This window comes from Chelon labrosus (genome assembly GCF_963514085.1).
Source record: "Chelon labrosus genome assembly, chromosome: 19".
NCBI lineage: Eukaryota > Metazoa > Chordata > Actinopteri > Mugiliformes > Mugilidae > Chelon > Chelon labrosus.
This window is the reverse complement of record NC_140352.1, coordinates 13,260,624-13,274,044: the sequence shown is the minus strand read 5'-3', so window position 1 is coordinate 13,274,044 and position 13,421 is coordinate 13,260,624. Positions and strand designations below refer to the sequence as shown.

The following is a 13,421-nucleotide window of genomic DNA, read 5'->3' as shown; positions in this document are numbered from 1 at the left end:
ACTGTAAAGGCTTGGATTGGTCCAAGCTGCAGCTCTTAAGTCTGATTGTGTGGAGTTAAAATTCAACTCATTTAAGCGTTTCTGCAGATTAGGTCACTCTGTGATATCCGCCCTGTAAGAAACACAACAAAACCGATCCTGGCTACTTGTTTTGCAGTGTGGTCTCTCACCGAGGGTGACCTGACAGACTTCTTGTCCACGTCCACGCCCTGCTGGCCCTGCAGACAGGCGGTCAGCTTCTTGTGTGTGCTGTGGGAAACCTGCTTGACCAGCTCCAGACGTTTCTCCACCTGAAGCAAACAGACGGAAACGAAGAAAAGGTCAAGCCTCAGTGAGACCCACACATGGTGAATTCTTCACCAACATACTGTATCAAACGCTCAAGTCATCTGTTACTGACATGCACATGCAGGTCCTCAACGCCTGGAGCTAAGACAGAATTTGAATTAAAAAAAAAAGAAACCTCTGCAGGTTTCTGTCAGAGCTGTTTGCCTTTAAAAATACTGCCACATAAACAGAGTCGTTCTCAGCTGGTGAAACGCACACAAGGCCATTACCTGCTCTACTTAAATGCCTCTCATTTCATTATGAAACCAACTCAGTGGAACCGATGTCGCTGCCTCCGAGAGCATCATTAATCAGATCAATTATAAGGCTGCAACCCAAATCAATCAGAGGGGACGTTCAGCCTTTTGTCCCGGGAAAAGAGGTTCAATTTCAGCACTGTTAATGTTGCCTGAAGGCAGTTCAGAAAGCCATTTGAAAAAGTAATTTTATGCACACTGAATACTTTGCAGGAGTAATGATTCTTCCTGTGAGAAGCAGCGAACGTCAGGGAGACGTTGAGGAGGAAAGACACAAACACACAAACACACACACTCGATGGGGACGCATTAGTACCTGCAGCAGGTCTTCGCTTAATACTTCTGTTTTTTCAGCCCTGGAAGAAAAAGAAGACAGAGAAGAGGCTGTTAGTTTGGCGAGGGAAATGCTAGAATTACATCATTTGTTATCGTGGGAACTTGGCTACACACACACACATAGCTCTCTGTCAGTGTAATGACATCATTTAGCTGAAGTTCAGTGCAGTTGCCCAGAGCTAATTATATAAGAGGAATGTTTTTATTTCAACAGCATCACACGCCTCAAGCCGATGTGGTATAATTACAAAATCTCAAGCTGGAAATGTGACAGAAAATAGAACTTGAATGACACTTGGTGATATCTGGAGCAATTAACGCAAGGATATTCTGGGATTCGACCCTCGGCCTGACTGTAGTTTGGGAAATCAGGAAGCGAGGCGTCAGAAATGTTGCGGATGAAGCAGACGCAAAGAAAAAGTTCAGATTCAAAGCCATGAATCAGAGTACGTCCAGTCTCAAACGCCACTTGCAGCCCAATCGCAGAGCTGACACAGACATGTTGCATAGTTAACCACGAAGACGCAGGACCTTTTTTAAGCATTCAGTATGTTTGAGGTTATTCTGGAGAATATTCCGGACAGTATTTGTAGTATATGAGTGTTGGAAAATTTGTCCACTCCCCTGCTGATGCTGGAGAGGATTTAAAACTTGAAAATGATCACTTTAAGCTTCATTTAATACCAATTTATTATTATTATTATTATTTTTTTTATAGTGCAATTCATTTTGTAAATGGTGCTCGATTTTCTATTTATCTGTTAGTACTCAAAACGCTCAAGAGCAACTCAGGCTCGAGTGTCTTGCTCAAGGATAGCTGTGACATGAGGTCCATGCACCGGACATGGACAACCCGCTGTACCCAGTGAACCACAGCCGCTCAATTCACAACTAATCACGCGTTAACTATGGACATTCATGCAATTAACTGAGATTAAATACTGTAATCGATTGATGGTGCTGGTAAATAATCTAAAATACAACAGCAGGACAGTATACACAGGATGGAGCGATCATAAACTGCTATATGTGTTCATGATAGATAAGAAGCTTCAAATGTAAAAACCACAACATGGATATCGACAACCACACACATCCAGACCTTAAAGCGAGTATACAGAAACGGAGAAGTTTAAGCGATTTACTCTGCCCTCGGCGATCAATTGACATAAGCTTGGGGCAGCTTGACCTAAACCAGTGTGGATGTTACGCCATGTGAAGCGGCGAGGAACAAGAGGTTAATAAAAAAGTACGACATATAATCTGGAGAAAAATGTTGCCCGGAGTGTCGGTGGCCTTTAGAAAACATTGCAGCAATTTATCGTTCTGATGCGATGCAGAACCGTTGAGCTACAAAAGACCATGCAGTATTTGTCAACTGGACATAATTTCTTCCAATTTCAATCCCCTAATCCTTCAAGTTCCTTTCATAAAGTGACCTTTAGACACCTCTTATACAACAGTGTGTATTATCAGGTTGAGATGAAAAGTGTTTACTGTGGTATTAACAACACACCTGGATCAACATGTCCATGCCCTCTAGAGCGACATGTAGAGGCTCAATCATTTCTCGGTAGCTCCCGCAACTGTTACAAACAAATAACTTCTTTTTTAAAACTCACCTGTGATTGGAGGAAGGTTTTGCAATCACAGGTAAATAACTGGTCATTAACAGACCCTAGAGACGCATTTCTCCAGTGGGCAACACCCACTGATGCTCGTATTTAAACCCCAGCTCTCCACCAGTCCAGCTACCCTAGGTTTTTGAATATACTACGACCTGGATGACTGAGAACAGATGAGGTGAATAACCTGAGGTGAACTTCTTCTTCGACAGGTAGATAAAGTTCTACGTGGGTCTAAATTCAGGGCGACTACGTGATCAGAGATCAGATCAGCGAGAATCTGAAATATGCAACAGTTATTTCCTGCAAGTCTACCTTACCTGACTTCCTGAACAGCACAGACAGCCCACTCCCTCTCACTGAAACCTGCCACAAACCGTTTTTACCCCCATTTAGTCCAATAAAAGTGTCAGCGAAGGCAGCCTGCTGAGTCTGAGTGGACTTACGGAGCCGTGCTGTTCCTGCGTGAGGCTCTAGTCCTGCTGATCTGCAGCTTTCTCTTCCACATCCCCCCTGCTAACGGGAGGGAGAGCGCCTGGCTTCATGCAGGAGTCCGGCGACACTAACCAGCCGGAGAAGGGGGGAAGCGGAGTGAGGGGGAAGAGTGTAAGAGAGTGAATGAGGGAGGGAGAGAGAGGGAGGGGAAGGACGGCCTGAAGAATGAGACCTGACAATCTGGTCCTTTCACTTTTTCTCTCATCACCTTTTCTGTTATTTTTCTAGTCAACATGTTGTGCTGCAAAGAAATGTCTAGATTTTATCATTATGCTTGCCGGTCTGTGCACTTTTTGGTATTTCAAGTTTGGTTTTAGATTCCAAATAAGAGTTTGTCTGGTTTGCAATTTAAAAAGCAAAAACTAAAGTTCTTTAGAGCAGTCAGTGGTTTTTAAGCTTTCTACGAAACACACAGAGGACATGACTGAACAATATTCAGATGTATTTTTAGACTTTATGACACAAGGTATGTCATCTGAATTTATCTCTGAGTGTTTGTCTTCTGAATATAGAGAAGTACCAGGTTTTTCCCGCAAAAAACATCTAAAGATTTTATGCTGAACATGCCCCAAGTTGTCGGAATGATCCACGCCTATGAGATGTAGGTTACTTCCTGTTTCACTGAAGCAAAATATAGCTGTTTTTCTTGTTTGTTTGTTTGTGCCTTGTTGCACTTTTACTTTTTAAATCTCGTAAGAAGAAAGAAATTTAACTCTAGTGTTCACTTTCTCTTTTTCGTTTTAAACTGCAGAATAAAGAACAATAACATTTGTTTTTCCAGATTTTGTTTCTGGTTTCAAAAACTTGAAATACCAAAACAATGCACTGCCCAACCGTACACACACACACACTATATGAGATATGAGACAAAAGATTCAGACCTTGCTCACACCCTTTGGCTCTCCGCCTCGCCTGGATGATTATTGATCTGGCTGAAATGAAACAGTTGGACGCGCGAGGACAAAAGGAAAGCTCCTCTCTTTCTGTCTCCTCAGCTGGAGTCTGTTCTGCTGTGAGGCCTCAGCATGAAGCTCCCTCATTTGCTTTCTTGTTCTTTTCCACTCCAGCTCTCAGCTAATGCAGCTATTTGAGTGCTCATTTAAGGTAACACAGCAGAAAAAAAACCCAAAATCTATTTTGGGGTAGAATAAAATACCTCCTGAGCTCCAGGCTTGACAGCATCGGTGTACTAATTGTCTACCTGTTAAATGTAAGGCTGCTGCTTAGCTCGGCAAAGATCATCGTTTTCCTGGTTTAGTTCAGTAAGCATTTGTGTGTCAGTGATTCAATGAGGTTTATTTAACTCTGTGATCATATCACCAGCATTTCATCTGTCATCGTCCAAAACTAATCAGACCACAAACCTTTCAAGCCATCTGCATGTGTAAAACATCATGAGACGGACTGGAGGATTCAGTCTAGAGCGTTATAGGACTGTGTGCACTGTGCAGCTCTGATCGTCACTGTTTCTGTTAGCACAGTCACCGTGGCTTTGTCTCTGTATATTGACTTAACCCAATTCATTTCTGACACACTGTGTACAAATCCAGCGTTTCCCAGTAAATCATTGCCAGCCCAGCTGCTCCGCCTGGATTCATTTCCCCTCCGACAACAAGGAACTGTAAGCAAGTTTTATCGTCTCTGTGAATTAAACCACGCCATAATGATCAACGCGCAAACAGACACACTGACAAGCGAGTTAGCAATTAGTCGAGTGGAAGGTCCGGTGGTGCTCAGACACACCGATTCATGCACACAAGCAATCTAAATATACCCATAATGCAAAGGAGTATTTCGCAATTTCTTTCCTCCGTGACAGCTGTTTTGTTTGAATACACAGACACACACACAGCTCGTCTCTTTTCAGCCGTGGTGCAATAAAGACGAAGCCTAACACAAGAAAAACAAACCGCTGTCGGCTGTCACAGAGAATTTCTCCATCAAGGAGATAAGAATTTGCAGAATGCTCGCCAACTCTGTCTTGACCGTACAAGCCCCTGTGTATTATATGTGCACATGTACCTGCATCATAGACCATAACAACGTCTGCATGGACAGAAGATTATTCACATATCCTGAGCTGTCATGTTCTCAATTACCAGCAGAAGGCAGGATTCGATAATACTTTGACCACACACCTCCCTGAGGGAAATGGATGTATTATTAACTGTATATTAAAGCCATAGCTGCAGAATATTGGACCTGCAGTGCTTCTGGATGCGTTAATGTGACGCTGGCTTTCTCTCTGAAATGGACTGAATTACACTTTCTATGCAGATGTTTCTTCCTCAAATCTTACAGTTTTTAATTCTGTGTTTACACAAGATAAAAATAGTAATAAAACCGGTTCTAATGCTCTTTTGAGCAATTAATATCTCCAACTAAAGGTTTTGTTTCTCCTAAGCCTGACAACTGTTTCTTTCCTGTGAAAACATGTGTGCTGCCAACATCCCCTCATGTTAGTCTCTGACTATAAGTAAGGAGAAAAGAAGGTCAGCTGTTCATGTGGTGCTGACGTTTCCACTCGGGGGATTTGGTCCTCGTAACGCAACACGAAGAGGGGTCACAGCTGAGGAAGGGAGAGGCCGAGAAACACATGGTTTATATTTTGGAAACGCTCAGGATGATGAAATAACTTCTTAGAAGAGAGAGGGAAAAAAAAAGAAGCCGTCTAGCTTTGTATTCTATTTATCATCTTTCTCGCCTCAGTCGTGCCTCGCTCTGACTTGTCAGACTGTTCTCCTTTCTTGCTGCAGCTTTTTGTTAATTGAAGGGCGCTCCAGCATCCCGAATCAAAGGCTCAGCAGCAGCAGCACAGTCTGTGCTTTACTGCAGCATCAGCTTCTGTCGTCACAACCGGGATTCCCACTGGCACAGAGAAGAAGGAGAGGAGGAGGAGGATGAGGAGGCTGTGAGAGGTGATGAACAATTCTGAGCTAGAAGGAGACAGCAGATGTGTGGAAAAAGGGGATTTCACAAAAAAATCTCTTGAGAGATTAAAAAAAAAAAAAAAGGGAGGATGAAGACAAAACTTTAAACATTCCCTTCCCTACGCTTTAAAAGCTGCAGCTGAGCTTCTTTGCGGAACAATGTTAGACTGATAGAAACCGCGTAAAACCGATTCACTCATTTACTCGCCATCCATCTCTTTGCAGCTGACAGTTTGTCTCTATTGGACGTTCCAGGGGCTGAAAATTAAAAGGGGACAAGGCGTTCGCGGTTAGGGCCGCACGGCTGTGACATGACCTGCCTGAGGAAATCGGGTCAACTGAGAGCTGCCTTAAATCGCCACTTAAAATATACTTTAATCGGTGAACTTTCCTGGTTTTATTTGAGTTTTAATTGAAATTTTAATTAATAACAACATTTTTGTGTTTTGTCTTGTGTGCCTAGTTTTAAAACTGCAGATTTTTGTGATGCACTTTGAAATGTGTGTAGAAATAAAGACAGTAAATATACACTTTTACTGACATATACAAGCGTGCAAGATAACTATATACAAAATCTAACTATATAATGAATGAACATGATTACTGATATATCCATCTTACAATTATATCGTGAAAAGTGTCCATCTTTGCTGGAACTGCAGCTGCATGAAAGCAGCTTCACAACCACTGCTGCTGTTTTAATAGACAGAACAAGCCGAGTGGTGACAGGTGAGACTCAGTGCTGCAGATTAGGATTCACTGCCACTGCTGTAATCCGTCATGTTTCTTTCTTTTTTGGCTGCAGCTGAAGGAGATGAGATTTAAAGGGGGCATTTAATAGATGCTTTCTATATCTGCAGACTAGTCCTTTAACCCAGAAGAAGAGAAGAGAAATACTGTGGTGTATCTTGCAGCATGACTAAGCCAGTGGGATATAATGCACTTTGACTACATTATGCAATATGTGTCTTGCTCTATATACGGCTTATATTTGAAGGTCTTTTGTGCTGAATATTTTATTCAGTCGACCTCAGGCGGGAAAATCGAGGGGAAAAATGGCTCAAGGACAGAAAAGTCCCTCAGGAGAAACGTTCCAGGTGAAGGTGCATATTACCCAGCATGCTTCTCTCTGCTGTTAAGTCAGGGTGGGGGTGGGGGTGGGTTTGGGCGTTGCTATGGCAGCAGGTGTTTCGGCGACAGAGCGAGCGGATGGATCAAAGGCGGTAGTGGAGGAAGATGAAGGGAGTAAAGTGGAGTCATTACTCTGACGGGAGCCCGAGCTGCGGTGCCGGCGGTCGAGCTATCGTTTGTCACAACAGCAGCAGAACCACCCGAGATGAGATCTGCATCTTTATCTGCATCACACACTCATGCAGGCATCTTCTCTCGGCTTCAAGGTCATCCACTCAGCGGCTGTGGAGTGAGGGTGGAATAAGAAAACGATCGGGAAGGGAAGCCTTTAAATGAGCTCTTGGTGAACGGAAATTGCACAAAAATGTAAATCTGTGAATACAGTGCCAGCACATGTGCAAATATGTGCCTGTGTGGGTGAATGATAAAGCTGTCAGAGATCCTCCGTTGCTGCAGATGGAAGCAATAAAAACTTATTTTTTCAACCATATTTTATTTATAGATGCTTGTATTTTGAGTTATTTGATCCAAACTGAATATAAAAAAAATGACCCAGATGTTTCAGATTGAGTCGCCTTTAAGATGCTGCATGTGATCCTCTGACTGTTTGCTGGTCCTGACTGTGCTTTTAATTCTGAATAAACTGCAGTGGAAAACAAGCAAACTGCAGACAAGAACTTAATGTTATGTACTCATTTTAATTAGGGCTGTTAAAATAACAGTGTTAATAACACATTAATGCAAAGTCCTTCTAACACCGTTAATTATTTTAACACATGATTAATGCACACACGTCGTGTTTTTATGACCTCAGCCCAGCCCATAGTTTGGGAAGTCAGGAAGTGATTAAATCAGCGGTAACACTGTGGAAAGCAAGCAGAATCTGAAGTATGTGGAAAAAAATGCAAAAGAAGCAGAAGAAGAAGGAAGCAAGTACAAAAAAAAAAAATCAAAAAAGCAGAAATGGATAAAGGAACAGGTCATTTTGAAAACCCTGCCAGATGCTTCTTAAGACATAAACAAAGTTATCCATATTTATTGCCGATCTGAGCTGAGTTACCACCAGATTAAGTAACTGGATAGGTTGCAAGGGAGACTCCTGGAAAAACATATTGTGGACAGTATTTGTCATTGATCTGGTTTGTTGTGATAAAAATAATGAAATACATTTGCAAAAAGTAGTATATTTGTCCACTTCCAGTGTTTAGACGACTAGAAGCAAAGGGAAACAGCTAGCATGGCTCTTTCAAGTCCAAATATGTATGTGACTAATTAACACGTCCTTCAAGTTGAACTTATGAGATTGTGGATACAACGTGGGAAGCCATGTACACAAAATGTTTGCCTTTAAAGAGGTTACATCAGCTGTAAGGAATGAGAACATCACTGCCTGTTGGCAGTTAACAGTTAGCAAGCTAACTCTCAAGCTAGCTCCAACATTTAGACACTTGACAACATTCAGCCTAGCATCACCTCGATTCACCCTGTTGCATAGTAATTAGCCGCCACACAATCGAAGATAACGATACACAACAGAGGGATAAACCTGCTCCAAATAGCCCAACCCATCAAAATGCTGCTCACAGCCAAACGTTTCGAGCGCCCAGGTCCAGCTCTCCAGAGACTCTGCTATTTTTTTCTTGAGGACAAGTAAATCCCTCCAGCTTTTCTCAGCCCCATACAATGAAATGGCCTGACTCATTCCAGATTCACCAGGAGTGCCTCGGCCCTGTTGGCCCTCGCCACTGACAAGGCAACAAAACAGAGCCTACAAAGCCTAAAAAATAAAAATCAACCACAGGAGGTTGTGCACTTCTTTAAAGCCTCCACAGAGATTCAGTTTTCCACCTCGTGGAACTGAATGTTTTTAGCTTTAAAATAGCTCGGGACATTTCTTATGAGGTGGGAAATGACTGCTTGGAGAGTTTGTAACAAGAATACATGTCCTGTTTTAGAGGTGAAAGAGCAAAAAGCCTAATAAATAGCATGTGGATATGCAAATATTTATAATGTGCCTGTTCATTAAGGAATAAACCTGTTGTACTTATTTATTATTTTATCATTTCATTCTGTGTGGTTCTGGTCTTTTCTCAAGTGCAAAATATATATATCAGGTATTTTACTTATATATCCTGTAATTTATGTGCAACATATGTTTTTAATAGCAATACTCTTATTGGATCTTTCATGATATTCATGAATGTCAACAAGTATTTTTAAACTACTTCAAAATATTATTTGTACCCTTCAATATATTTCACTATTATATATATTTTTTCTTCCCTAATTCTACTTTTTATCTAACTTTATTTTTCTCTTGCCTTGCCACTGTAACAACTGAATTTCCCATGGGGATCAATAAAATCTTATCTTGTATTATCAATTCAATACATTGCATGCAGGAAATATTACATGTTCATTTCTATATATTCCACTCAGCAAATGACAAATTATTGCAATCTTTCCATTATTGATAAATGATGCATTCTCATAGAAATAACTCTTTTATCACTGACTAACTCAATTGTAGGATATTATTAGGACAATTTAAATAGTTTCTAACCTCAAAAATTACATTTTAGATGCTTTTTACTAAGCCAAGCAATGTCTGCAAGATATTTCATTCTTTGGTTGCAACAACCTCCAGATATAAAAGATATAGGGTCACCTTTATATTAGGAAACTCAAAACACAAAAAAGCCCACAGAGTAGTCACGACTGTGAGGTGGACTAAAGTAGGACTCTGAGAACTGTGCTGGACGTGTCCTCCCCTCCACCCTTCATACCTGATGGTTATTCGAGATACGATTTAAATGTTTTTTTTTGTTTTTTTTTTTAATGGGAACTGTTCAGGCAGTTGTACAGCGCAGACTGAAACTTTAATGCATTGACGCCATCAATATTTCAGTACAGCTAAAAATATATTCATGCCAGCGTATTGTAAAAGAATGGTAAGGATGAGTGCTCTGAGAATTAAGTATTACATTACTTTTTAAATGATTGGCTTTTTATAGAAGGTACCAGAAAATGACAAAAAAATAATAATAATAATAAACAATGCTTGTCACTATTTCCTAAAAGCTAAAAACAATTTAATAATAAAATTATGTTTAGCTTTTACTTTATTTTCTAAACCGATTAAGGATTTTAGCTCTGTACTTGTAAATCGACAGATGTGCCTTTAATAAGATAATATTTTCGAATCAAACTTTTTAGTAGAGCAAAGCCAGCTCTTTACAGCTGGTAATAACTCAGTTAAAATGTAATAAAAAAATAAACACAATATAGTGGAAAATTATGACTGAAACCCATAAAATAATATCACAAAATGATTTACTACAAATACAAATGTTTTAAATAAGGACCGCAACAGATATCAACACTTGACGCTAACAGCTGGTTGCAGTCATTCTTGCTACAAATTTACAATAACGAGCCAAACTCGCGTCGACATGCGAGCCGACCCGGTGGCTTTATTTTCACGGCTTTACACAGCTGGCAGGAACAAGACTGATGATACCAGAGACACTGAAAGATGTTGAAATACACAGGCTGAGGACATCGACCTTAGATTCACTGACGGGACATCTGAATGGTGGCGTTCCAGCAGCTTCCTCTTTCCCCCTCACACACAAAAATTCCTGAGGGGACTTCTTAGTTCTTTTGTCAGTGTATCGAGGTGTCTGTTTCTATTTTATCTGGCTGTGCAGCATCTATTCTGTATATTGATAGTGCTGTGGTATATACTAGGGATGTCCCGATCAAGTGATGTCCCGATTAAGAGTATACCATGACCTGAGTATCAGCCGATCCAAGTCCCGATCCTGTCTTTAGTAAACTTAATGTCCTCCTCTGGTGAGTCATAAAGGCTTTTCTTATCTTTCTTGTATTCTCCTAGATACAACTGGATTCAGTCCAATAAACAGAGCTGTCAGAGTTAATGTAGTGTAGAGAGGGTAGCTCCTACCTTGACTCCAGAAAACCTGTGTTCTCTACTCCAGAAATGTTCTGGTCATCCAACGCCATAAACTCTGCAACCCTCTCTGGAATATTTTTCTCCTTGACGCCGTCTTCAAGAAACATTTCTCTTCTTTTAAACTCAGTGTTCTGTGTTTTGTGTTTTCGGCGCAGCCTTCCTCTGAGTGGACGCCACGGCTTTAGTTTAGAGATTTTTTTTGTAGGTGTCGAATCAAGTTGGTAGTATTAAATGACGATTTCGTTTAGTCACGTGATTTTGGTTCCTATTGACACTACAGGGACGTGGTTTTGGAAAATCAAAACAGTCATGAAAGTTTCTGATGTTTCTGGTATTTCAACCTAAACTCCTCACCAGTCTTACAGAACAGAAGAAGCTACTTGGATGTTTCAGCTTTGTTTTTTTGCATGTACATGCAGAGTTGTAATAAGAAATCATTGCATAAATGTAAAGGTTATTTGTATCTGCAGGAGCTCTAATGAACAATTAGCTGCTCTGCTAACAAATCCTGCCGGGGCTTTCCCTGCGAAAACTGAACATCTGGTGAAGTGGATGTTCTTCGTCCTGGCTACAAACAGGTTTTGTTTATCCAGCCCTCAGTCTCCCCCACCACCTCCACCCAGTCTTCTTTCTCTCCAACAGAAGTTGGGTCACAGCCAACGTTCTGGTGTACGAGGGTCTCACATATTTTGGCATGCAGATCGGCGCTCTGAGGCTGTCCCTTCATCCTCCCTCCCTCCGTTGCTTTTTATCTCCCTCCTCCACCCTCACATCTCCGTAAAATTGTGCCATTTTTGTCTCTCGTCACTCGCTGTCAACCGTCTCGGCTCAGCGTAGCCGAGGAAACACACAGCGTTCTGGCAGCCGGGCTAAGGACGGCCCGTTGGACTCTGCAGGGGTATCGATTGAGCAAAGAGGCCTCTCTCCTGCCAAGTTCTCATCATACTCAACACTTACAGAGAATGACTAATAACTCTGGGAAGAGGGCTGAGAAGGAGGAACACTCACAAAGTTAGAAAACGCACCAAGGGTGAGACATTTCTTGCAAACAAGAACGCCTTTATTTTCCTGCTGGCATTGCCGACGCGGTGAAATAAGTGGAGCAGGTGTCAGACGGGACGAGACAATGCGGTGCAGGACCCTGGAGTTGTGACAGCAAACTGACACAGGGACTGCAGTTTTAAATGTTTTGTTGTTCCTCCCACTGACGGCTAACAATGACGGCAATCTGATGGCGCGGCGCATGTCTCCCTCCCTCTCCTCTCCTATCTTCAGACTCTCTGTCTCTGCCGCTGGCTCTCAGAAAAGCAAGGTTACACCGTTGCCGTGGATACCGTTGACCCCGTTCCACCTCGGGCACGCAGCCGAGGCTTCGCTGCTCACATCGGAGCCTCTCGCCTTTGTCCTGCCGCATTTGCCGGGGCGACATTTTCAAGAAGAGATTCACTAGTGACGGTTCAGTCAGTCAGACAGACAGCCAGCTCTGATCCAGGACCAACAGACTATGTGTCACAGTCCTAGTTTCATGCAAGACGCAAGCTGTGATTTACAGAATGAGATCACTTCCTCTCGCCGACATCTCGCACTGATCTAAACAAGGCCATTGGTGAGCCATGTAGAGGCTGAGCTCACATATGGCTCTAAGCTGGTGAAAATCTGAAAAGAGGGGATGTCCTGTAAAACTTTTAGCAACTTCTGAGGAAGAGGATATAGCAATGAAAGTAGGAAATGTTCAAAAAAGCTGAAGCAAGGACAACTAGACTTGTAGAGTTTCCTGAGGATGTTTAATCCAAGAAGCTTATTCAGTTCTAAAGAACTGTTGATGTTAAGGTTTTAATAATACACTCCTTTGAGGACAACAATGTCCACATTTATCCAGAGAAGAAAGATGGTTTGAAAGAGGAGTAAAGAAAGTTAAATTCCCTCTCTAAACAGGGGAAGTAGACTGAGATATAATCCACCATCAATTTATAGTCTGAACATCTGTCCCCAAAAAGCCCCCCCCAATTCACATCTTTAGACTGGAGTCTCTGTACATGGATGAGTTGTTCTTTTGGTATTCATTTCCTCCAACTACAGGCAGTATCTGGCCTTTAAGAGACACTAGTCATGAGAGTTTCTGATGGTCACCACACACAGATGTTCCTAGTTAAACCTAAACTCTCCACCAGTCTTTTAGAGCCGACAGAATGGATGAAACGTAGTCAAGAAACTCGAGTCAGGTTGTCCTTTGTTTGGATATACCATGAGAACCTTCACAGATAAAAAAAAGGCAAGCGAAAGTTATGCATTACGAGTCATTGATACTTTTCCACTCTATATAATCTTCATTAGATACAACTTT

The 13,421-nt window shown here is 41.7% G+C and overlaps 1 protein-coding gene across 1 annotated transcript in view; it reads right to left on the bottom strand.

Annotated features, from left to right (window-relative positions):
* The window catches only part of LOC311504166 (rho GTPase-activating protein 44-like), a 75,759-nt gene that overhangs the window by 34,337 nt on the left and 28,001 nt on the right, over positions 1-13,421 (bottom strand). The window contains exons 2-3 of the mRNA XM_084567163.1: positions 901-940; positions 171-290 (exon numbers count right to left, since the gene is read on the bottom strand). Coding sequence (XP_084423289.1) covers positions 171-290; positions 901-940 — 160 coding nt within the window. The remainder of the gene's footprint in view (positions 1-170; positions 291-900; positions 941-13,421) is intronic.